The sequence below is a fragment of the Cavia porcellus genome, unplaced genomic scaffold, assembly GCF_034190915.1.
Source record: "Cavia porcellus strain 051 isolate PalLab524CR breed Dunkin Hartley unplaced genomic scaffold, mCavPor4.1 scaffold_5, whole genome shotgun sequence".
Taxonomy (NCBI): domain Eukaryota; kingdom Metazoa; phylum Chordata; class Mammalia; order Rodentia; family Caviidae; genus Cavia; species Cavia porcellus.
Genome location: NW_026947488.1, coordinates 63,522,253 through 63,547,303, shown reverse-complemented (window position 1 = coordinate 63,547,303; position 25,051 = coordinate 63,522,253). Strand labels below are relative to the sequence as shown.

Genomic DNA, 25,051 nt, shown 5'->3' with positions numbered 1-25,051 from the left:
CTGGGCTCACAGCAGGGCAAAGGGCACCAGGCAAGAATCTGCCCTCTACAGTGCAGGGCACTACAGTCTCAAGCCACCCTGAGGCCGAGCTGCTTGGGCCTCAGAGCACCCTTCAAAAGGGGGTCCTTTCAGATACAAAGAAGAAAGGAAGAAGTCAAATTATTCTTAGTTGTACATGATAGGATGCTGTATTTGAAGATCCTAAAAGACTCGAACAAGAAAGAATTTTAGCGAGGTAATCAAATTCAGTAAAAGTAGCAGGATACAAAAAATCAACATTAAAAAAATCAATAGTTTTTCTATACACCAAGAGTGAACCAACTGAGCAGCGAACTGAGAAAACAATTCTATTCACAACAGCTAAAACAAAACAAAACCCCTAGCAATCAGTGTAGCCCAAGAAGTGAAAGACCTCTACGGTAAAAATTATAACACAGTGGAGGAACAAACTGAAGAGGATGGAGAAGGCGGAAAAATCTTGCATGTTCATGGATTGATTGAAAGCCATCTACAGCTTCCATGCAATCCCTAGCAAAATTCCAACTTTCTTCCCAGACCTAGAAACACACACACTGTCTCTCTCTCTCTTTCTCTCTCTCCCCCCCTCTATCTGTCTGTCTCTCAAATTTGCATGGAAACACAAAAGATCCAAAATAGCCACAACACTCCTAAGCAAAATGGGTAGGGCAGAGGGAGGCACCACAACACCTGACTCCAAATTACACTCAGTCATAGCAACAAAGCCAAGATGATGCTGGCACGAGAACAGACGTGCAGACCAATGAACAGAATGGAGAGCACACAGACGAGCCCATGTGACTGCAGCCATCAGATTCTAGACCAAGGAACCAAAAATATATGCTGGAGAAAAGACAGCCTCTTCAGCAAGTGTGCTGGCAAACTAGATATATCCACATGTGGAAGACTGAAACTAGTTCTCATCTCTTACCCCAAATAAAAATCAATTCAAATGGGTCAAAGACCTGAGTATGGGGCCTGAAACTTTGAACCTGCTAGACATGTTTGATGAAAACATCTAATAGGAGCTGGGGATTTAGCTCAGCAGCATAAGTGCCTGCCTTATAAGCACAGTCATGAGTTTGATCCCCAGTTCGAAAAAAGAAAAAGGAAAACATCAAACAAGTGGAAATACTTGAAATAACAGGTGTAAGAAACAAATATGTAAAGCCGTCTGTTCCAGGAAAAGGTCAGGTGGCCTGAGGATGTGACTAAGGTCAAGCATCTGACAGGGTCTCTAAACAGAGGAGGGAGGGTAAACAATCAAATGTGGAATCCACTATGCTAACTCTGATAGGAAAACACTGGCAGTTAACAGGCTACCTCCTGTAGCTTAATCATTTGCTTTTTTTAGAAAGTACTATTTTATTTTATTTTTTATTTTAAACAGTAAAACAGCTCCCTCCAGCGTGAGCCAGGAGAACCAGTCACACACACACCCCCACCAGAATCGGCCACTGTCATGGTGGAAGGCAGGCGGCTGCACAAAAAGCAATTCGTCTGCCCTCTTGGTAACCGCCTCTCTCCGGCATGAGCCAGGAGACCACCCAGTCAGCATCTCCTGTGAGCCTACCCCTCACCACTACCATCTGGGGACACAGGTCTGAGCATCTCTCGGGAGGATTGACTGTATGCAATATGGCAAAAAAGGGGATTTCCTTCTATCTTCCGTTTGAAAGCAAATGTTGTCTTCACTGTTTTGATTCATTATGATTAATTGTTTTACTCTATTCAATGTTCTCTTTTGATTGGTTTTATAATGTTGTTTTTGCTTTGATTTTGCTATACCTAATTGGCTAGACAACTATTGTGAAGATAATGAAATATACTATGGTACCTATTACTGTTATCCTGGTAAACTGCTCTGAAGTTCTTACAGATTTCACCACATTGTCTCAATTGCCTTTGTTCTGTCTTGTTCTGTTGTACTTTTACTTCTTCAAAATAAAAAAATTAGAAAATAAAAACAGCCATGTTTCTTAGGCCAGCACCCGGTTCTTGCAAGACCTGGAAAACTAAAATGTCTCACTCTGGCTGTTCCCAGTCCTCGAAACAGTCTGTCTGTTGGGCACAATCAAAGTGGGGCAGGGTTGTTCCTCATGAGAGACACAGGAAAGGCTTCCTGAAGAGAACTCCAGCCCCACAGAAAACAACCAGAACCAACAAATGAAACTGTACAGAAGTAACAGTTTCTGTGCTGCAAGAGAAACAACAGTGAACAGGCATCCTAGAAAACAGGGAAAGATCTTTTCAGCCACTCTTCAGACAGAGGGTCAATATTTAGAATATATAAAGAGCTAAAAAAAGAAAGAAAGACAGACACCCAAATAGCCCAATCATTAAACGGCAAATGAATTGAATAGACACTTCTCAAAAGAATAGTCAACTAGTACATAAAAATGTTCAGTACCTTTAACCATTAGAGGAATGCAAATCAAACCTACACTGGGATTCGTCTCCAATCAGAATGGCCATCATCAAGAACACAAAAAACAGTAAATTCTGGGAAGGCTGGGAATGGGGGGGGACCTTTTTTGCTGCTAGTGGAAATGTAAATTAGTACTGTCACTATGGAGATAAGTACGGAGTTCCTCAAAAAACTAAAAATATAACTACCATATGATCTAGCTATCTTACCCCTTGGTATGTGCCCGAAGGATTTTAGGCACATTATTGGGCCACCTGCATACCCATGTTTATCGAAGTACAAACCACACCAGTCGCCAAATACAGAACCAGCCGAGGGGCCTTCAACATATGAATCAATAAAGAAATCTGAGCATTACTCGGCTGTGCAAAAGAACAAATCACATTATTTGCAGGAAAATGGACAGAACTAGAGATCATTATGTTAAGCCAAAGAAGACAGACTCACAGACAAAAATTGCATGTATTCCCTAAAATGTGGGATTTTAAAAAGAAAAAAAAAAAAAGATGCCATGAAAGTAGCAGGAAGACTCCTCTGAGACAAGAACTTAAGAGAGGGTAACAGCTATGGATATGACCAAAATACACACAGTGTGGTACATGTGTAAATGAAAACTCACAGTGAAACACAGCATGGTGTAAAACTTACAGGTAACAATAAAATATATTTTTCACATGAGGAAACTGGCACTCAGCAAGGCTAAGTGCTGACCCAGTCACCACTGCAGAGGGCACCGGAGCACTCATGGGTGCCGCAAGTGCACTGGGCACCGGCCGAGGCTGCAGGGGTCTGCGAGTTTTCTGCAAGTCCAGGATGAAGCAGAGAGATGGGAAGATGAGAAGTGGGAAGGAGGTGGGCAGGGAGGACAAGAAGGACTTACAAGGCCAGGCAGGGGCTTTTCTTCTGCAGGACTAGACCAGTGTCCAGCCTGCAGCCTTCAGTTTCTCTGGACATGGTAAAAACCATTCCTGATGATCACTTGCCATGGACGCCACATCCCCCAGACACTACCGGAAGAGGAGTGGCTGGCTGAGCTGGCTCTGCTCTAAGCACAGCAGTCTGCAGGCTTCCTGGCTGTTTGCCTACGGAATTCTTCAAAAGCCAACTGAGATATCACTTCCTCCAGGAAGTCTTCCCTGACTAATACCCCTGATACATATCTCCAACTCCTGAACTCATGCACCTCCATGTTTCAACAGTTTGTGCGTCTACTTCCTGAAGCAGGGCACAGCACACTTGAGTCAGTCTATGGTGCCTAATGCACAGCACGTGTTCAGTAGGTCATATGTGACTGAGACCAGGAGACAATAGGTGACCGACAGATGCTGGGCCTAATCAGTCCCGGCCAAGTCTGAGTGGCACAACCCACCCTCTCCATGGCTGAGGCATGGCTAATCCACCCCACCTATGGGGCTGCCAGACAGGGTGGTGGTGGCTCCCAGCAGGCTGGCCTGCACTCTGACTCCTGCTTGTTCCAGGGCATCCTGCAGGAGAACGCCTCTGCCTTACTGAGCAGTGGATGTCATCAAATGCCTGGGGATGTATTCCGGATGATCAAAATGAGAGATCAGTAAGCACATCAGAGTCAAAGGAGTAGGGCACAAAAGGCAAAATATCAAGCTCACTCTGGAAGAGGACCATGATATTAAGTATGCTGGACACAGGTTTCTTTGGCCATGGACCATTTTCTCTGGGGATATCCACTAGTTTTCACAGAACTGACTGCCAGAACCCTTCAGATAATTCTAAACTGCTTTATGGTACTATCACAAATCATGAAGGGGACTTGTCCAGCTGAAAACCGCAATCAGCAACTCTATCTGTGGAGAAACATCTGTCTGGCTATCAATGTGGCCTGTTTTCAAGATTTTACTTCAGAAGAGAGGAACTGGTTGCCACCTCTCCTTTCTAGCCCTGACTCAGGCTCCTGGGACCCTGGAGAGATCAGGTGCTGTGGGGTCAACAGGCAAGGGCAGTGCACCTGAGCTGGGAAGTTCGGAGGACGAGGAGGTCGTGCCCCTCTGAGGGCCAGTGAGATCCTTGCCGATAGGTGACTGCCTTAGGTAAGGAGGCGGCAACAGAAAGGAGGCTGCACAGCAAGCCCGGGCTGCCCTTTCCAAGGCAGCACTGACCTTCTGCCCAAAGTAGAGCTTGGTGAAGGTGAAGGTCCTCAGGTAAGAGCTCTTCTCCCGGATCTTGGGTTCCAGTTTCTCCCGAATCTTGTTCTCCATGATCATGGTCAGGTAGGGCCAAATCTGGACAATGATCTAGAGGGAACAGGAAGAGGCCTCTGGAGGCCAGGTCTGTGCCTGGATCACAGACCTACAAGTGTCCAGCACCCAGTCCTGAGCCTTGGCAGCCCCTCCAGGGCTGGGGTCCCATGGCCCCTGTGCTGCAGCACCTAATGCCCCTTCTACCCACCTCCCGGTCTGTCTCTCAAATATCTAGGACCCCAACGCTTGGGGTCATTTCGCAGAGCACCATGGAAATGCTCATTCACTAAATTTAGAAATAGGAAGCCCTATGGTACATAATCTCATCCTACACTGCAGCTTACATAAAAAGCAGCAGATGCCAAAGGTTTAAGAAAGAGTTACAGAAAAGTTAAATTGTCCACTGTATATGTTTCAGCAGCCAGAAGGGCCAACTTCTGTAGCAGAATGAGTCATGGTGCTGGTCGAGGAATGTGCAGGACCCAGTTCCCTTTTATATCAGCACCTTATATAATCATAATATAGTCATGTGTCCTTTAGCTATGGGCAGCATTGAGAGATACAGGGTTAGGTGAGTCTGTCACTGAGCAAATATCGAGTTTACTTACACAAACCTCGCTGGCATGGCCTGCCACTGCTAGGCTACACAGCTGTAATACCGTGTCACTGTGCTGAACGCTGTGAGCAACTGTATTTGCTGTGACACAATGGTATTTGTGTTTATGTACGTGAGTGCTTGTTGATGGAAACATTGTTACATGTGCATGAGTACACAATAGTCAAAACTAAGAAGACTGTTCCATTTTAAACTCATCTGTAGACTATCTGAGTTTCATTTTGACCACTCATGTCCTTTTTCTCTTCTAGGTGGAGTGGTGGATGATGGGAATCAGAGGGTGTGCAGGGCTGAGAGCAGGGCTCTTCTGCTTTTCCTCCATGGATTTGGGCCTCAGTTTAAAGAAGCACCTCCCTCTACCTTTCTCGTCTTCCAAACCCATAGCTGGAAGAGCGTAAGGGTTCAAGACTTCAGGGCTTATTGTTCTCCTCACTTCTAAGGCCTCTTCAAAAATGCAGGTTCTAAATCTCGAGAGGCTGGGCCCACCTTCCTGCCTCACCAGGGTCATTGCCCAGGGTCTCTGGAGTGCATCTGCATGTGTGGTTCACCAGCTGTTATGGATTAAAAACTGGTGGTCAACTTAACGCCAGCTGAATTAAATCAGCATGGTGCGGGGCATAGATGGCCCACCTGAGGAAAGTTGCCAGCATAAACAGAGACGTGGAGAAGAGCTAGGTGTTGTGTTAGAGTCTCTAAAGTGTTGTTTCGAGCTGTTGGTTCTCCTGGAGGAGCTTGTCATGACTAGCTTCCCCAGTGTGAGTTTGGCCATTATCAGGGGAGCTCAGGACCTTGTTGGTGAGAATGGCTGGGGTTCACTTTGGGGGAGCCCTGGTCCTTACATTGAGCATTATTTCCTGGCTCTGGAGGGGAAGATGTGTGCTGTTTAATCTCTAAGGGAGAAGCTTGTCACCCTGGCTTCCTGGCTTGTACTCGACTGTTCTTATCATCGGATGAGCTCAGGACCTCCTTGTCACTGAGAATAACTGTGGTACTTTTCAGGGCATCCCTGGTCCTTATTTTGAGCATGACTTCTCAGCTCCAGAATAGAACCCTTAACCTACTGGCACAGCTCCTTCACCCTGCTGGCATAGACTTTCTGGTTTCCACCACTGACCTTTGGGCCTTCCTAGCAAATTCTTAAAACAGACTGGCATGAGCTCTAGACCTCCAGTTGGACTCATGGGAGGCACTGTCATGGACTCTAGGTCTTCAGCTGGACTCATGCAGCACATTGCTGTGGGATCCAGGCCCCTGGCTGAATATTCTGGGCCTTTAGTGTTGTGGACAGATTTCTGGCACTTTGTGTTTAACTCGGTGACCATCATAAAATAATATTATAAATTCTGTGTCCTGACTGTAACTGTTTTCACAACCTCTGTCTAAAACGCCTGTTCAATGTCTCTGTCCAAGCAAAGGTGGGGTTTGATTCCCAAAAGATCCCTCCTCAGAGCTTCCTGTGTGCTTCTGTGCTGCTTGGGGAAGGCGGAACAGGAGCAGTGGCCTGTACTGGCCACTCAGGAGGAACTCTACAGGGTTTGCCCTAGAGGCCTGAGACTCTCCGTAGATACATGGAGGCCTGGGCACAGCTCCTAAAGCAGCAACCTCCTTCCTCCACATTTTGCCCAGAGGCTAGGGCAAGTTTCAGAAGTATTTGCTTACATTTCTGGGAATGTGAGGTACCAACTTGAGACTGACATCTGTCAGGTCTTTCCTGCTATGGGCTAAGCAGAGGAAGGAAGGCAGGCAAGTCCCAAGCCATGAGCCTGTTGGTGGGGAGCCTTCACAGGTATGGGCAGGGCAAGCAGAGCTAGGACTCAGGTTTCTCATCTGTGAAGTAGGGGTTCATGCTGGGGGAGAGCCCCCTTCTGGGCATCTGGTGGCAGATCTCACTGGTGTTATCCCCTGGAGGATAACAACGGCTATTAACAACCTCTGTGTTCACCATGTACCAGGACCTGGGATTTCTCCCATTTTATGGAAAAGGAAACCAGCTCAAAGATATCAAGCAGACTGCCAGAGGCTGCACAGCCAGTGGTAGTTAACATCTGGGCTGGGAACCAGGTGGAAGCCAGAGTTGTTGTCTAGTTAGGGTCTTCCTCCCGCTAGGAAGGTGTTGATTTTGGTTGGAGCCTTCACAGGTATGGGCAGGGTTGTTCTTTATACAGTACTTCTATTTTCTAATCTGTCTTCTGTGTGCATATATATATATATATATATATATATTTTTTTTTTTTAAAGGAAAGAAAGCCATCTGGTGAACAAAGGGAGGGTGAAGCTGCCCCCCACCCTGCAGTGGAGGGCCCTCCCTTCTCCTCCTTCCCGGCATGGGCACTGCAGGGACTGAGGATCCTGGCCTGAGTCACAGATACGCTGGCGGCTGCTGCTGATGACCCATGGGCCGAGGCTCAGCAAGGCTGAGGTCTGTACCTGCCAGAGGTCGCCTGAGGCCTTACCTTGTTGGCCCACTCCACTCGCTCCACATCTGGAAAGTGGATCTAGGAACAGAAGGGCAAGAGGGATTTAGATACAGCCACAAGCCCCTGGGAACCAAGCAAGCAGCCTGGAGAGTCTGGTTCACGCCCACCCCACCCCGTGGGCACCTCCTCACCTGCCCCCCACAAAGGCAACCCCTGGGCCCCCAGAGATTCAACCATCCCTGCCCTGCAGGAGTGCACCTTTAGTGGGGCAGGTAGCAAGCAGCAGCGGGCATGGACTGCACAGCACAGGCCTGCTCCCAAGCTGAAAGGCACATGTGTGGGCAGTTCCCCGGCCTGCCTTGACTTGAAGGGGGGTGGTGTATGTCACTCCCTGCACTTTTGACCTGCCCCTTGGCCCCCTGCTGTACGAGGTCAAAAGGGGAAAGGGAGAAGGCTGTCTTCTGCTTTTTTGCATATGCAAATAAGCCCCGCTTTCCCTGCCAAAGCACTGGACCCTCCCAGGACACCTAGGTTTCTTCCTTGTAAATTTCATCCTCTTAGTCATTTTAATGATACAAGTAATAGTTTCAATAGAGAACTACGTTAAGTGCAAAAATTAGTTAAGTAGAAAGAAAAGATTAGGAAATATCACCTCCTATTGGTGATTATCTTTAATGGGTGAATGTTCTCAATGGCAACCGGATTGGGGGGAGGGTGCCTCTGGAGCCCCTCCCTCCTTTCCCTACCCTGGCTCCCAGGAGCCCCATCCAAGTCTAACCCCTTCTGGAGGGGCTGCTAGTCAGGCACCTTCCTCTAGGTCACAATCCCTAACCACCTCTGCTGGGTGAGCCCTGCAGGAGAGGCGAGGCTGGTGTGTGCCATAGTCCTTTCATAACAAGTTTCTGAGTGCTCACCCCTTGTAGGCATCCCAGGCTCCATATCAGTATGCTAAGCTTCTCCCCCTTGAAGATTTTATGGGGAGGATGAGTGACATAGGAGTGGGCATGCAGGGTGCCTGGCACAAAACAAAGGTCAATAAAGTAAAAGGTGGCAATGATAATGCTCGTGGCAATCCTCTGAGCATGGGGCCAGCTTGAGATCATACTGACCACGGCCTGGAACCACCTAGGAGAACGAACCTGCCCCCCTCATCCGGGGCCTAGTGACACATCCAGGGCCTGGGCACACACGTCTATGCAGGTCACACATCTCCTGCATACACCACCAGGTGCCAGGCAGTTGGCTAGCTGCATGCTATATGCATGCATGTATGTGTGTGTGTGCTGCACTGGGGTCAAACTCACAACCTTGTGCTTCCCAGGCAGGCCGCTGTGCCGCTGAGCTGTACCCTTCACTCAGAAGTTAACATTCCAGATGCTAAAGGAAAGCCCTGCCTGGTTCCTTGATGGGGAGCTGGCCCAGGCCACTGGAAGGAAGGGGAGCAATGGGGGAAGGAATACAGGGGGGAGCAGGCATGAGCCCAGGTCAGCCAGTCCTTCCAGGCAGGAGGAGATACCATCACCACATATTCTCTCCAGCACCCTGGGCCAGGTCCCAAGGTGGAAGCCCGGAAAGTGGAAGGCAAGAACCTTCCATTGCTCCCTGGCTGCAGCAGCAACTCCTGCACACAGGCCTGGAGAGGGCTTCATCCCCCAGAGCTTCCTCAGGACCATTCCCACTGCCACCAAGGACTTGCCCAAGCCATTCCCTGGATGTGAAACAGTCTTCCCTCTTCCCCTCTCACCGCTTCACTCGAACCTCACTCCTTCCAAGGAGCCTCTCTAGATCTCCCAGAGACAGGTATCCTTGGGTGTCTGATGGGGCCCAATCACAGTGCTCCATACACCTCATCAGACCTCCTGGTGTCACTGCTTCCTTCCCTTCTAGACTGGGAGCACTCAGAGGGCTAACTGGCCCTTGTGCCCTGTCACAGCCTGCTCCTTGCACAGGAATTTCTGCACACCCATGGAATAAATGAGTATATGACTAAATGAATGCCAGATTCTTGTCCTCAAGCAGCTCCCAGGCTGGTGGAGGCGGCAGATGGGGGGGACAGAAGCTGTCCCACAGGATCAGGACCAAAGCTGGGGAAGTGAACATCTCGAGAAGAGTCTGATTCCAGTAGGAACCTCAGGGCCCGTCTCCTTCCCTGCCTGAGCTGCTGGCTGGGCTGGCCTCCTCCTTCCCTCCAAAACCACAGCACTTCCCATCCTGCCCAGGCACATCTCAGCTGTGTACCCATGGACACCCCGGCCCAGGCAGTTCTGCATCTTTAGGGACTGAGTGGCTCTGACTCTGGTCCTGGAAAGGTGATCCAGCGTGGCAGGTCCAGCCCTGGCCACCTCTGGGTCAGATGAAGATTCCTGAGCTGCTCGCCTCACGCCTCTTGAATCAGAGCGTATCGGGGTGAGGCCCTGTGATTTATTTTTAATGAGCTCCTGGCATGATTCTGGAGCTCGGTCAAGACTGGCTGTGAGGAACCAAGGACCAGCCATCTCTTGCATTAGTGTGACCCATGGTTACCCTGAAAGTGTAGGCAGCAGCAAACAATCAGGCCTGACTGCTTCTGTGTTTTTGTGGTCTCCCTCGATTTCCTGTACCTGTGTATTAGACACTCCTCACCAGGAAGAGCCTCCATAGACAAGTCTGAACCCCTAAAAGAGAAGCAATTCAAGTAAGAAATTTTCAGGGCTCCTTGTTCTGCCACAGGTACGTGTGGTCCTCCCTCTGCCCAAATCTCAATGCCTGTTTTCACCCCAGTGAGGTAACACACAAGACCTGACCACATTCTTGTGACTGCCCCTGGTAAGTGTGGAGCAGGAAGGACATCACAGAGACTAAAACTTAAAAGTAACTTCTCACCACTAGTATTTTCCTGGGTTGACACAGTCAGAATGGTCAGTGTGAGTTTCCAGCAAGATTGGTCTCTTTTTTTATCATCTTGCTAAACAAATCTTTTTTTTTTTTTTTTTTAAATCAGTATCGGGGATCGAACTCATGACTGTCTGCTTGCAAGGCAGGTGCTTATGCCGCTGAGCTAAACCCCCAGCCCCTTGCTAAACAAATCTTTCCCACTCCAAATTCTCAGCTATCCTAAGACTTTATCTTTAAATTAAATTCTTAATTATTTTTGGAATTTTTAAAAAGGGTGAGATGGGGATATGATTTTATTACTCTCCCTCTATGCTTCTACTAGAGCAGTCTTCCACCATCACATAACAACAACAAAAGTCTTTTCCTGATTTGTAAAGATGTTTCACTCAAAACCAGCTTCCTGGATGTGCTCCCGTGTTCCTGGACTTGGTTTTCACTCCATTGGTCCACTGTTCCTCTACAAGTACCACATTGTTTTAATCACTATGTTTTTGCACACTGATCTGGGGTAGGGTGATCCCCCCCCCCTTTTTTTTTTTGGCTTTTCATTTTCAAATTCATTTAATTAACAGATCTGTTAGCTTGCATTACTGTATTGAAATACCTGAGAAAGTCGACTTAAGAGGAGGAAAGGTTTATTTTGGTTCTTGGTTTCTGAAGTGTCAGTCTGTGTTGCTCACCCACTGTTTTAGGCAGAACACTGGCAGCAGTTCCAGGTCGAGCCACACACTAACAACCCAGCATTTTGTAGCAGAGAGAGAAACAGACAGGGCATAGGGTCCAGGGCATGCTCCCAGTGACCTCCTGCCTCCCACTAAGTCCCACCTCTACCCACCCATCACAGGAGCATGGGTGGGGACCAGCACTTCAACACGGGACTTTGGGGGCCTTTTCAGACCCTAAGCATGACACTTGATATTGAGTTTCCGTCTGAATACTGGCACCTCCATAACCTGAAGTTTTACATCCAGGAGCAGGGTATCTCCTTTTATTTATTCACTTTTTATGGTATTTAATATATTTAGTATGATAAAACTTTTTTCTATACTAGCCTTATACTTTTATTTACTTGTGATTTTTTTATAAAATATTTTTTTCTGAGCAACTTTGCTAAAATTTGTTAATAGTTCTAATTGTCCCTCAATTCCCCTACTCATATAAACTTATCATCCGCAAATAATACTTTTATATTTTTGGCTCCCTGCCTTTATCTGATTTTTTCCTTTGCTACTTCCTTGGCCAGAACCTCTGATGCTATGCCTAGCAGCAGTAGCACTAACTTCAAGAATGGCTCCTAAAGTTTCTCTATGAAACACATTTTTGCTGTAGATTTTGGACAGTGTCTTGCAGACTGAGCAAGTTCTTTTCAATTCTTAATTTTCCAAGGTTTTATTGTAAGTGGGCACTGAATTATATTCAATATTTCTTCAGCCTACTGGGAAAACTGACCTCCCCCCACCCCCTTCTCTGCTAAAGCAGAGCCATTTCTGGTTCCTGGGGTAAACCCCACTTCAATGTGATAGGTCTTTAGAAGTCTGATATTCATTTAGGTTTTACAGGGCTGTGATTCAACGTGATGCCTGCAATTTCTGTTCTTATAAAATTTGTATCAGGTTTTGGTAGACTTTGCAATAAATTGTAAAGAGAATGGACAGCTTTCCTATTCTATCTTCTGAAATAACATTTAAATATAGAAATTATAGGGCCCACAAAACTATCATGGTCTGAGGCTTTCTGGGTAATTACAGTTTCTCTACTGAATACTAGCAGGGTTAATGGTGTATTAGAAGTCTAGCTCTTACTGTGGTAACATTAGTATTTCTTTTTCTAGGAATGTATTTTATCTAGGCTCTCAAACTGATGTATTTGTTTAAATTTTCCTAATGTATTATATGTAGTGTTATTTTTTACTTTTTCATCCTATTTTTTGCTTGTTTGGTACCGGAGATCGAACTCAGGGCCTTGTACTTGCCAGGCAGGCACTGTGCTGCTGAGCTACATCACACTATATTATTTTTCATCTTTTATATTTTTTACATGAAAAGTCTTGTCAAAGGTCTGCTCACTGTATCAGCCTTTTCAGAGAATCAGCTTTCGGTTGGAAGTGTTAAATTGTTCTCTTCCCCTTCTTCCTTTACTTTAAAAATATTATTTAGAGTAAAATAAAGGAGAGATGATAGGAAACGGTGTTTTCTTGGAAAATACTGTTTTCTTGCAGGTTTTCTTGGAAATGAGGAAATGAAGAGGGGGTGGAGGAAGGGGAATAAAGGAACCAAAAATGATCTAGATATGACATACACGTGCGAGTCTCCAAAACAAATGTAACAAACTCACACTAATAAAAGATAAAATATTTTCATCTTAGTATGTATTATTTCCTTATTTCTGTGAACTAAATCTGTTGTTCTTTTATGATTCAGAGTTGAGGTTCATGAGCATGAGTTTAATCGTTTTTAATTTTTGTTTTATGATAAATTCAAACTTACAAATTCTCCTTCCAGCCTTAACATGTTTTCATTGTTATTCTGTGTGTTTCTTCCATTATGACTTCCTCTTCACGTGTTTTTAAATAGCAATGTTTAAAAATATCTCTAGACATGTGAGATTTCTATAGCTTTCCGTTTATACTGTTTCCTAGTTTCGTTTCTTTGTGGTCTGAGCACAAATGGAACACACCGATAGGTTCTGTGGCCTGGTCCATGACTAATGTCTGTGACCGTCCCGTGTCATCAAACCAGTGTCCTTGCTTATCCTTTGCTCATCATTTTCAGAGAGAAAGATATTCACATTTCCAAGCCCAACTACTGGTTAATTTATTCTTCGTGTCAGTTGTGGACCTAGGTTTCAAGTTCCTATTGTGAAATAACAGTACATATGTGGCTATGATTGTATTTTTACAAGTATAGAACATCTTTCCCTGCCCTTATAGTTGACTTATATTCTATTTTGCCAATATGAAAATTGCTATTCAAGCCTTGTGTTTCAAAACTGCCCAGTTCTTTTTCCATGTTCTTCTCAACCTCCTGAGTTCATATCAAACTCATATCATTTAATATTTGCCTACTCTCTTATCAGTCCTATTTTACAGATATGGAGACTGAGGCTCAGAGAGGTTGTATGACCTGCAATCACTAGCTATGGTGTGCTGGAGAGGGACAGGCCCAGCCTGTACTTTGCACTCTGCCTCACTCACTCCTTGTAAGCAAACCTCACACCTCACTGCGCTTCCTCCTCTACAGGAATCTAGTTAGCAGTGGGTTACCCTCCTGAGACTTGGCCTCACTGGGAAGCCACGCTTTATAGGGCATTCACACACACCCAGAACATTCCATAAACATTTTCTTTTGATACTCCTAAATCTCTATAAGTAAAGATGTAATTGCCCCTACTTTCCATGAGCAGAAGAGGCTCCCAGGCTAGTTATTGCGGTGCTTGTTAAGATTTCCCAGGTTCCCCGTATCCCCACCCTCAAGTCCTTTCTTATCCGTTTCCCCCTCCAATCTTCCCCCAGAGGTGGAGCCTTTGAAGTTCATTCCTTGGTGTTTCTCCAACTTGTTCCTTACACCTTAAAAGTCTGCTTCTCTAAGCCTCAGCTTGCTTCACTGCAAGATGGCTTCAATACTGCCAACTTCACAGTTCTGAGAAGATGCAAAGGGACGAGGTGTGCAAGGTGCCCGGTGCCCTTCCCAGTTCAGGATGTTGTGCAGGCAGTCTGACACGTTTGACCAAAGGTCCATGCAAGAAAAAAATGTCACCTGGGTTGTGTCCAGTTCTGCCCGACCCAAAGCCCAGGAAGTTTTGGGCTGAATCTCCTGGTGCCTCTGGCTCTGCACTTTGAGAAACAGGAGAGGAGAACAGAGATCACAGCGAAGTGGTTGAGATGAAGGAAAAGGAATGTGACTGGTCATTTTCCTGGCCTCTGCTGATTGGCTGAGGGGATCTGTGCCTCAGCTACAGTCACCCTTGGGTTGGGCCCAAAGCCTTGCCCACAGGAAACCCTGCCCAATGGGTGCATCACAGTAAGGCCTGGCAAAGGGCCCCAAGGAGAGCCATCCTGTGTCTTTCCTTACTGAGGAAACAGAGAGAAGGCAGAAAATGAAGGTGGATGGGTCGTCTTCAAACTAAGTCCTAAAGCACCGAGTTTTGTTCCAATTCATTACAAGGCTGAGAGTCTCTGGGACCAGCCCTACACCCTCTACCCAGGCAAAGAGCTAGACTGGCAGTGGTTCTCAAATAGCTGTATACAAAAATCACCTCTGGAAGAGCTCATTAAAATGCAGATTCCTGGCCTGGGCCCTTAGAGATTCTGATGCAGGAACACTGGGGCAGGACCTGCATCTTTATCAAGTTCTTCTGGTGATTCTGATCTTGGTGGAGGGCATGGAAGAATGGCAGACAACATCCCTCAGGTTAGAGGGCTTTTCTTGAGCCCTGGGGAAAGGAGGATCTCCACCCCTTCTTCCCAGGGCTCCTGGCTAGGGCTCCAAAGTCATTGTGAGGTTGCAGCTGTCACTGCTGAGTGACACTGCTATGTCATCAAATTCTCATCATCATTCTGTGGACCTCTGTTCTTCCAGAAAGGGACCTGTCGTGCATGGGCTGAGAAGGTAGCTCAGTAATAGAGGATTTGTCTAGTATGTGGAAGGCCCTGGGTTCGATTCCCAGCATTGGAAAAAGTGTCAACGAAGGGACCTCTTCCCTCAAGAACAAGAGAAATCAAGACCTTAGAAAGTAATGAAACACGGCGTCATGATCTTGCCTAGCTTTGGGGCTATCTTTTGTTCTGAAAGGTGAGCCACTCATAACCCAGCCAGGCTGCAGAAGCAGTGGGAAGGGCAGCCAAGGGTTAGAGGAGCTGAGTTCCAGTCCTAATTTCCTTCAGCCTCAGCCTTCCCACTGGGATGAGGTTGTTAATCCCTGCTCTGCCCGAATCCACAATCCCACAAGATAATGGACCTGGAAATACTTCTAATTAGTTTAGGCCTAGAGACAAATTCAGTATCAAAGAAATGGAGATACTGTACTATTCTGATTGATTTCTCACAAGTGAGAATGTGTAGCCAAAGTAGGCCTGGAAAATCCCAAAGATGACCTAACACAGAGTCAGCAACCAGGACCTGGGACCTCTGCCATTCCTCCTGCACTGCCCTAGGGAAGTTTAAATAGTCTGCAGCCCCATCCACACCTCCCTCAACTAACACTCTGGTTCCTTCATTTGGCCCAAAACCTTCCAGAAAAAGTGTGATGATACCTTCATGAGAGCAATTTGAGACACTGGCAAGGAATGGCTTGTAAAGGGAACTTAACAGATACAAACTGTACAGCAAGTTCAAGTTCAAGGCAGAATCCTCAGCCAGCAGAGGCCACAAAAGAGGCTAAATCAATAATAGTCTATCTTTAGGTGATGCTATCTGTGCTTTATTTCCTAAAACCTTTAGGAAAAATGAGGATGGAGAAGCCAGAGTGCTGGCTGCAACCCATCCAGCCAAAGCCTTGTGGGCTCACACAGAAGGCTCTGGGGTGGGGTGGAAATCTTCACAGGAGCTTTGCGCCATCAGAACTGCTCAGGAGGCAGGGCCTCCTGCCTACCTGGGGTCACTAGGTAGATTCTGCTCCTCCCATAAGGAGGGACGCAGCTCCTGTGGACTGACCCACAGATGCAGGGGTATGAGACACACAGATATGCAGACACGGAAGCACGCACATGCACACACACAGAGCTAGACAGACCTACAGACATGTCCATTCTCTGTCTCTGTCTCTCTCTCTCTCTCTCTCTCACACACACACACACACACACACACACACACACAGCCTGTGTGTGCCTCAAACTGATGTTACCAACCCTTACCCCATGTTTATTTCCATGGGAACTGTACAGTCCTATGAAGGCAGCCCCTGGACCTCAGGTTGGCTCTGTCTTCCTGAGTGTGCTTTATCAGGAAAATGAACCCTCACTTTCTTTTTTTTCCTCCAGATGAAGCACAGTCTTTTGTTCTCTTTTTCTGTTTTGGGAGGCAAATATTTTAACCATGAAAACCGCATGCACATCTCCATCTACCCATATATTTTGTTTTTCAAGATAAGCTCTTGCTTTGTAGTTCACGGTGGCCTTGAACTCACTGTGTAGCTCAGGCTGGCCTAGAACTCGCAGGGAAGTTCTTGGGCCAGTCTCTCCTGTGCTGGGATTATAGATAGGTGTGCACCCCATGCCCAGCTGAAAACTGCTTTTAACTCTCTTCTATTTTAAATCACCCTGCTAAAAGCGCTGAAACAATTTCTTTGTCAAGCTGTCTAGCACTGTTTTATAACCTATGGGCTCCTTACCAACACATCTCCCTGGCAAACTGCAAAAATCAGCTAGACTGAGCAGAGGAAATCTGAGGTGGTCACCTGTGATGAAAACACCAGGAGCCCGACACCTTTCAAAGAGGAGGAAGGACTCAGAGCACAAGGGGACAGCCGGACACTACAGAGTTAGCCGGGTCTGCGTGATAATGGTAAGCTGCCAGAGAGTTCAGTGATCTGGTTAGGTTTCATAATGCCTATGAGCTGAGCAAACTTTTCTTCTTGTTTATCCAACTAATAAAGGCCCAAAAGTAATAACATTCAGATGGCAAGGCCGCAGTAGTCTTTTAAAATGTTTATACTTTTTTTGATGTTTCAAAAAAGTTTAACTTCCAGGAATCTGCACTATGGAAATTCAAAAATGTAAACTAAGATTCATACAGCAGACTTTCACTACACCATTCATTCAGCATTACTGAGGTTCCACGATGCAGGAGGCAGTGCGCTAGGAGCCAAGGGTGCAGAAGTGAACAAGAAAGCACGCCTGGCCTTAAAAGTGCAGTCAGCCCGGAAGAAAAGCAAGGCATAAAAATCAGTGGGTACAAATCAGCATGGGAAGCTGTGTGATAAGAGATGCGTGCTCGGGGCTCCCTGGGTGCCTGAGCAGAAGGGCTTGCAGGATGAGTCAGCAGACCCAGCCCAGCCACCGAGGAGAAACTCCAGACCCAATGGGAACCACCACCCAGCCAGCCAGCCATGCAGAGGGACAACCTGCAAACGCCTGAAAGAATCAATGTTAACAAAAAGGTCAACTCACTTCAGGTATGTTCAGATCAAAGATAGCACCGTTAAAAGGGTTATCTGGTAAACCTTTGTAATTTAATGCTAGGAATGTTTTTTTTTTTTTTTTAAAGGAAAAGGAACAGAAGGGGGAAAGGTACAACTTTAAAAATAAAGCAGTTTTTATACACCTTCTATGTTCAGGAAGCACAGTCAAATATAACCATGCAGCTCTGGGTAGAAGAATCATAAATTCTTTTTCCCACTTTGTCTTTTAGGCCATTCCTAAATTTTCTACGGGGGAATACACTAGTTTCATAACTGGAAAAATCAAATTTTAATCAGTTTATAAGTAGTTATGTAAAAGGAAAAAAAAGAATACAACATGGACAAAGAAATGGAGTGGTGCCCAGAGAAGTTTCTCCAAGTGGCCCATGGACACACAGTTCAAGGCATGCTGGCTCAATGGGGGCTCTCCTGCCCTCCTGCACAGGCAGGGCTTGTAGGAAGCTGATGGCCTGAAGCGCAGGCCAACACTTTGTGCTGTAAGCTCTAGGTCTCCTACAAATTGCTGGAAGAAGGAACTCTGATGGAGGGCTGGGAGAGAACAGTGCTGAGGAAGGGAAGGGCATGGCCAGGCCCTTGCTCCCCAGTGGAGTTGGGTCAAAGCCCTCACAGATTATGAGAGGGAGATTTGCACCTCCCAAAAGCTTCCCTAGAAATTCCCAAAGGCACATCCTACAGAAATGCAGCCTCTGCCGCTACCAAGGCTCTGAGCCAGGAGTCAAAAGAAGCCAGTGGTCAGCTCTCCACACCTTGCCCATCTTGCTGGGGAGGGGCTGCAACACAGGCAAAGGACAGGACTGTCCTTACAATTGTCCTTGATCCTCCTGATTACTTGGGTCCTCAGGCCCCTGGCCTGCAAGAAAGGTTGCTCTGGGCACTCCCGTCCCAGAAAGCACTTGTATAAGAGGTGACAGGCAGGAGAGTTTGGGTACTTTGAGCTGCTGTCCTGGAATCTGCATACCCTAAGAAAAATGATGAGCTCCTGTGACCTATGGAAAGCTTGAGACCCATGGTCCCTACCCTTTCTACAACAAGTAACACCACACTGCCTCTTCTTCCAAGAAGGCTTCCTGGGTTGCTTCCAGTCTGGGTTAGGTGCCCTCCCCAAGCTGCTCAGCATCTTAAACTGCCACCTCTTAGGACTATTCATACTGTCTCAGAAAAGTCGCTCCTCATGGTCTGAGTCCCATGCCAGGTCCCAGAGGGAGTATGTCACTCAGGTCCACGGCCCCACCCGCAACACCATGCCTCCCACATCGAAAACCTCCACACATGTTTGCTGGCTGAGTACAGGAATGAACACAGAGATGTCTAACATCCCTACGCTGGGCTTGGAGTGAAGAAAGCCTGCACCCTGTTACTCTCATTGCCCCATCCTGATGCAAGACATGATAGATCCATAAATCATCACTGAGACATGGGGCAGAAACCCAAGGGCATGACTAAAAACCTGCCTGCCTCTTTCTTCCTGTGCAGAGGCCTGATGCCAAGCCAACTGGAATGATCCAGAGCAGCAGGAACCTCAGGGTAAGCACTTCCCTCCAGCCCCAAGTGACTCCCAACTAGTCCTGATGTTTAAAACCAAGTTTCATGGCACCAGCCCAAAGGATTAAGTTCTTTGATCTTATTTGAGGGTACTCAGTGAGGGCTCTAAGTTATCGAAGTATTTAATTCCTCTCATGGACACAAGCACCTGCACAAGACAGACCACGAGAATCATCTGTGCTGCCCACAAAGAATGCCAGACCCACAGCACCGGCAAAGCAGCCAGCCTGAGCAGCTCTCGGGTAGGCTCCCAGGGGACAATCCCGGGGTGCTGCCAGTGCCTCCAGCTCTGCTGCGTTGTGTAAACAGCTCGTCATTTCTGTGTGCTTGACTTGGCCGGCATTCCTCTCCCGCTGCCAGTTAGATGGGGTGTGGGTCAGAAAGGCTGGGAAATGAGTCGTGGGGTGGGGGCAGGACTGACAGCACTGGCTGAGGATGGTAAGCTCCTGTGATTACAGCAGCTCCAGAAACATCTTCAGATAGCAGGCAGAGTCCAGAGACGGACATCTCTCAGTGAATGCACTCGAGTCTCTGCATCCACCATGCCACACTGGCGCCACCCTTCAGGAAAGGCACGAGGCCTGACTGTCCCTAACAAAGCTGCCAATGGACTGCCATCAGCTGGCAGAACAGCAAGCCCCACTGGATCCAAACCACAGACAGGCAAAACGCCAGCTCCATGACAACTCTTTCCCTTCTCTAACCTGCCTCCGGCTATTTTCCTATCAATTGGCTCTTAACCACCCCACACATAAACTGGGGTGAAGCCAGGGGAATTGTTCACCAAACTTCCCTCCTCCCATCAGCTCAGACACAGCAGGGGCAAAATAAACACCATTTCTGATAAACCAGTTGTCTGACTGGCGCTTTGATGAACGGCTCAGTGAACAGCCCAGAAAGGGACTGATTGGTGATGGTCCACCGTGTGCTGGGGAGGCAGCTGAGGCAGTCAGACAGCAACCACAAGAAGTCTTGAGGAGCACAGAGCCTGAAGGCCCAGCTCAGGAGGTCAGCGAGGGAGCACTCACTGGACCACCACAGCCCCAATTTGGGAAGCCCGGAGCAGACCCAGGCAGGTGGTGTTTCACTGAGGGGCTCTGTGAGCCCCTGCTATTACCTCTTCCCTCGGCCCTCTCCAGTCAACCAGCTCCCAAAAGATGCATTTGTTGCTGAGACACTGGGCCATTAGTGTCATAATGAAAAGGCTGCATTGGGAGGCCTGAAAAATTGAGGAACAGCAAGTGACAGACCCTACCAGGCAAACACTAGGGTCTCAGTGGCTCTAAACAAGTGGGTCTTCAAACATTCAACTCACTGCGACTTCACAGGGAAACCGTGTTAGTGGCTCACGGAGGCCCACAGCTCAACAAGTCATATAAAGGGCTGCAGCTTGTCACTGTGTGCACAGCTGAGCAAGGCAGCTCAAGTCCTTCAAAACTACTTCTAAAAATGGTGCCAGTGGGGCACACTTACATAAACTTGCAGCCACTCCTTGCGGAGTGTGTACAGCTGTGTCCCTCTAGCTCTTTCCATGTGACCAAGCCACATTCACACGACAAAGACATCCACAGGAACTTTGCTCATGGCCGCTTTTTGAGTTCTTTCTGCCCTGGAAGGGAGCCTGGGAGAGGAGCAGGACAGTCTGAAGTTTGATTGGAGATCAGAGAGCAGGGCTGAGATAGCTCTGAAAGACCACCCAGACCCATCTCCTTGTCTGGGTAGGACTGGGAAGAAAGAGCGACCTTTGTGACCCCCTTGAGGCAGCAGCTTGAGGCAACACAGAGAAATCTAAGTCTGGGTGAGAAAGGAGGGCACAACTGAGAGGTGACAGGGGCCACATCCTGGCAGGAGGGAGGGACGATATCCTCACTACAGCTAGTCTGGTCTCGGCCTCCACCGCATCATGGGAACTTGGTGTGTATTGGGAAAAGGTTTCTTGGGAAAAGGTATCCCCTTGGACAAGCAGCAGGGGGGCTGGATATCCAACCTCTCCCTCAGAGGGTGCTAGTGTAGAAGAGATAATCTGCACAACTGAGCAAGGCAGTGCAGAGCATAGGAGCCACACAGAAGCAACAAAGTCTCCCCACTTCATGTGCCATTTGGTACCTTTAAACATATCTTCTTGATATCACAGCAGGGCATAAGCCTCATCCCTTCTTCCATGCAAGGAAATCAGTTTTCGAAAGTGAGAAGGCACAAGAAAAAGACAACATGTAACGCTAAAGATAACCCTTTATGTGTGCTCCAAGATCTTAGGCAAGAGCCTCATCTCTTTTTGCCTTCATAAACCGTGCATGTTCCTAAGGAGGAAAGGAGAACTGCACCATGCAGGCTCCCTTCTGGGTTCAGAAACCTTCAGGAGGCTTCAAAAAGCCTTGGGTCTTCCCAGGTGCACACAGATAACCACCCTCCCCAGACATGCTTCACATTTGGGGATCCAATCACAGTAATGGACACCCATGACCCCAAAGCAGAAAGCACCCTGGAGACCCCTAGATCCTTCCTTTACTCCACTCTAGAGGCTACCAAGCATGCAGAGTCCCACTCCTACACATCCCTCATCTCCTGCTGGTCTTCACTGCTGCCATGTTAGCTCAAATCATCCCCCAGTTGCTTCTCTCTTCCTTACATGCTGCTTTCTGCAGGGTCTTTGAAAACCCCCCACAGGATCAGAATTAGACCAACTGCTATCATACCTGCCTCACCTTGGCCCTGTCCATCCGCCCCTACCACACGTCAGCCACGCCAAGGACACAGTGCTCCCTCAGAGCAGCCAGCCCATACCGCCACACTGTGCCCACAGCCTCCCTTGGCCTGGAATGCCCTGCGCACCACCATGGCTTCAATAAGTGATCCGCACCCTGACCTTCCTGATTAGCCTGCTGAGCTGCCAAGGGGGTTCTGAAAAACTAAATCGAGGCCCTCCCAAAGACCCTGTCAAGAGGCAGGAGTCTATGGGCAACGTGAGATAGGAAGCACACAGGGAAGGCATCCTCCATCAGGCCTTTGACACCCTCAACTAGACCAGAAGACCCTATTCAGGCTCCTGTGTCGGATTTCCCTCAGATCTCACTGGCAATTATGGTCATGCATCTGTCTGACTCCTGAGACTGCCATTTGGTAGAGACCCTATCACCTCCCTGTGTGTCTCCCCACACCCAGCCAGATCAGACCTGGGGAATGGGCTTTGGGGTACAGCACCCAAGGAGTGTCTGCTTGTGTTCAGGCTGAGCTTCCTGCTGGCTAGGTCTGCATTGCTCCTGGGGTCCCTTGCCCCAGTAGAAGCCAGACCTGCCTCTATTGTGTCCATGTGAGTGCCAGTGCCCCTACAGGATTCTTGATCCAATTTCAGAAACACTGCCTTTTCAATAGCCTGGAGGCCTCTCTGATACAGGAAGGTTGAGAAAAACATGGGCCCACCCTCACCAACCGAAGCCATGACAGGTCACAACACAGGTCTGACAGGTGACCTGAGCTCCTAGACATTGAGCAAGAGCTATGGACAAGTCGGGTCTGCTCTCTGGGTCCATACCTTCCAGAATGTCAGACTGCTCAGAACAACCAAGATGAAGGGGGGGGCGGGGAACAACCGGGATGGATGAGATCCCTCCTGATAAAATTCCTTTTGTGCTTAAGTTGAAATGTGGGGAGGGGGCTGCCCTTGTGGCTGCTGCTCCAGGAAAATGATTACAACAGATTTTCCTTGTGCACCCTTACCACTAACCCTTTGGCCCCCTCACACCGAATGTAAATAATCCTATTTACAAAGCTCTATTGTCAAGCCATACACTAAATATCCATAAGTGTTATGGCCTGAGTTGTGTATCCTCAAATTCATGTTCTGACCTTCAGGACTTCTGTATATGGCAGTATCTGGATACAGTCTTCAAAGATGTAATTAAGTTAGAATAGGGCCATTCGAACGGGCCTTCATCCAGTATGACTGTGTACTTACAAGAAAAGGAAATTCAGACAGATATGCAGAGGGAGAATCAGAGAAGTAGAGAGGCTTCAGAAGAAAGCGACCTGCAGACACCTCGATGTTGAATTTACTGCCTCCAGAACTGAGGAGCAGCAAATTCCTGTTCAAACTACCCAGGCCACGCATGGTACTCTGTTATGCCAGTCCTACCAAACTAAATTCAGAGAAGCTTGCTTTCTGTCTTTTGCTTAAATATAATACAACCTTTGTAATGTTTTCTTCTCACACCCCACTCTGGAGGCTGCTATCAGGGCAGGAGTGATGAATCTGTGGCCTAGCTGGGTTTCACAGCACAGGTCACACATAGGCACATGGGCGAGGGGACAAGTAAGTCTGAGGACTCTGGAATCTTGCCCCGTGAGCAAGAGTGCACTGGACAGACCCGAAAAGGTGATGTCGCGGCACAATGGGGCAGGTTTGTCACATGCCAGCTCTTGAAACCCTCCTCTTGCCAGCTGGCGCCTACCTCTTCTGATTATAATAATCACCCAAGGATGCCTCGGTCCCAGCTCCCCAGACCTGGCTTTTAAATGAGCCAGGCGCCTTCAGAAACCGGAGCCTGGGCCCTTCCGCGGCGAGAGCCCCGTTTGCGGTAGGAGCGCGAGACGCGCGCCCCGCTGCGCCCCCTCCGCCAAAAGCCCGGCCCAGCCCCCACCCCAAACTCAGCCGGAAGCAATCAGAGCTCGCAGTTTCAGCCTCACAGCGTTCATCGATTGACATTTTGTACCCCGCGTTCGTCCTCTGAAGCAACAGGCAGTGGAACAAGTGCCTGCCTCTTCCTCACGGGTAACTTTGCAGAGTCCCGGGCGTCCCTGTTTTTCTCCTGGGTGTGGCCCGCCTATGACTTCCCACTGGTTCTGGGCTTTAAGTGAAACTCAGGTTTTCCACTCCCACCGCTGGGTCTAGGGGACGGTCACCGCCCCGGAGTCCGCGCGCCACGCTCGGTGGGAGCCAATGTGTGTGCGGTCACGGGGCTCCCGCCCCCCTCGAGCTGCGCGCCCCGGCCTCCCGCGCACCCAGGTTCTTCCGAACCGCGACCCCGCCCGGCTCCGCTCACCCAGGCCGGCAGGTGTTGGCCCCGCAGCTCGCGGCTGATGAACTCGCGCTCGTTGTTGAGGAACTCAAAGGCGGCCTCCAGGCGCCCTAGCTTCCCGCGGCGGTTCCGGCGCCACCACATCCACAGCAGGACGCCCAGCAGCAACCAGAGTATGCTGAGCCCCAGGTAGCCGGCCAGGTAGACGGGAGCCAGGTAGAGCAGCACGCGCACCACGAAGCTGTAGAGCTCCGGCAGCAGCTGGCTGGTCAGGCGCAGCTCGGGACCCGGCGCGCGCTGGGCTCCCCGGGCGCCAGGGGCTTCGGACGCTGTAGGGGCGCAGGGCTCCTCCGCTTCCATCTCCTCGCCACCGCGTTGCCCTCTTCAAGAACTTCACCTGCGCTCAGGCTTGCACGCCCCCACGCCCCGATGACACCTGGGCACATCAGTCCACGAAGCGCGAGGACTAGACTGCTCTACCAGGACGGGCCAGCCCGTGTTCACTTGCGGAGCTAGGCGCGCGCCCCAGAATGCGACTGGGGCGGAGCCCGCACCCGAGGGTGGGGATGGGGTGGGGGTGGGGTGGGGGTGGAGAATCCGGAAGTCTCCGCCCTGCAAGGCAGGACCAGGTGAAAGGGGCGGGGCCAAGCAGCCAAGGAGTCCCAGTCTCTAGGTCCTGCCTATCAGCAGTAGAGGGGCATTCCCACTTGGAGTGAACCAGGGGCTGTCCCACGCGGTTTATGAGTTACCGAGCCGGTGTATGATGGGAAAACATCACTGAAATCCTGTTT

At 48.6% G+C, this 25,051-nt stretch overlaps 1 protein-coding gene across 5 annotated transcripts in view; it reads right to left on the bottom strand.

Annotated features, from left to right (window-relative positions):
- Esyt3 (extended synaptotagmin 3) overlaps positions 1-24,815 on the bottom strand; it is a 64,000-nt gene extending 39,185 nt beyond the window's left edge. For 4 of the 5 annotated variants that reach the window (XR_010047585.1, XM_063249069.1, XM_013159962.2 and 1 more), the window contains exons 1-3: positions 24,285-24,815; positions 7,729-7,770; positions 4,579-4,713 (exon numbers count right to left, since the gene is read on the bottom strand). Coding sequence is in view for 4 of the 5 variants with exons in the window: in XM_063249069.1 (XP_063105139.1) it covers positions 4,579-4,713; positions 7,729-7,770; positions 24,285-24,620 (513 nt within the window). In the remaining variant the exon portion in view is untranslated. The remainder of the gene's footprint in view (positions 1-4,578; positions 4,714-7,728; positions 7,771-24,284) is intronic. The other variant, XM_003476745.4, reaches the window with a different exon arrangement.
- Between the last annotated feature and the right edge of the window lie 236 nt (positions 24,816-25,051).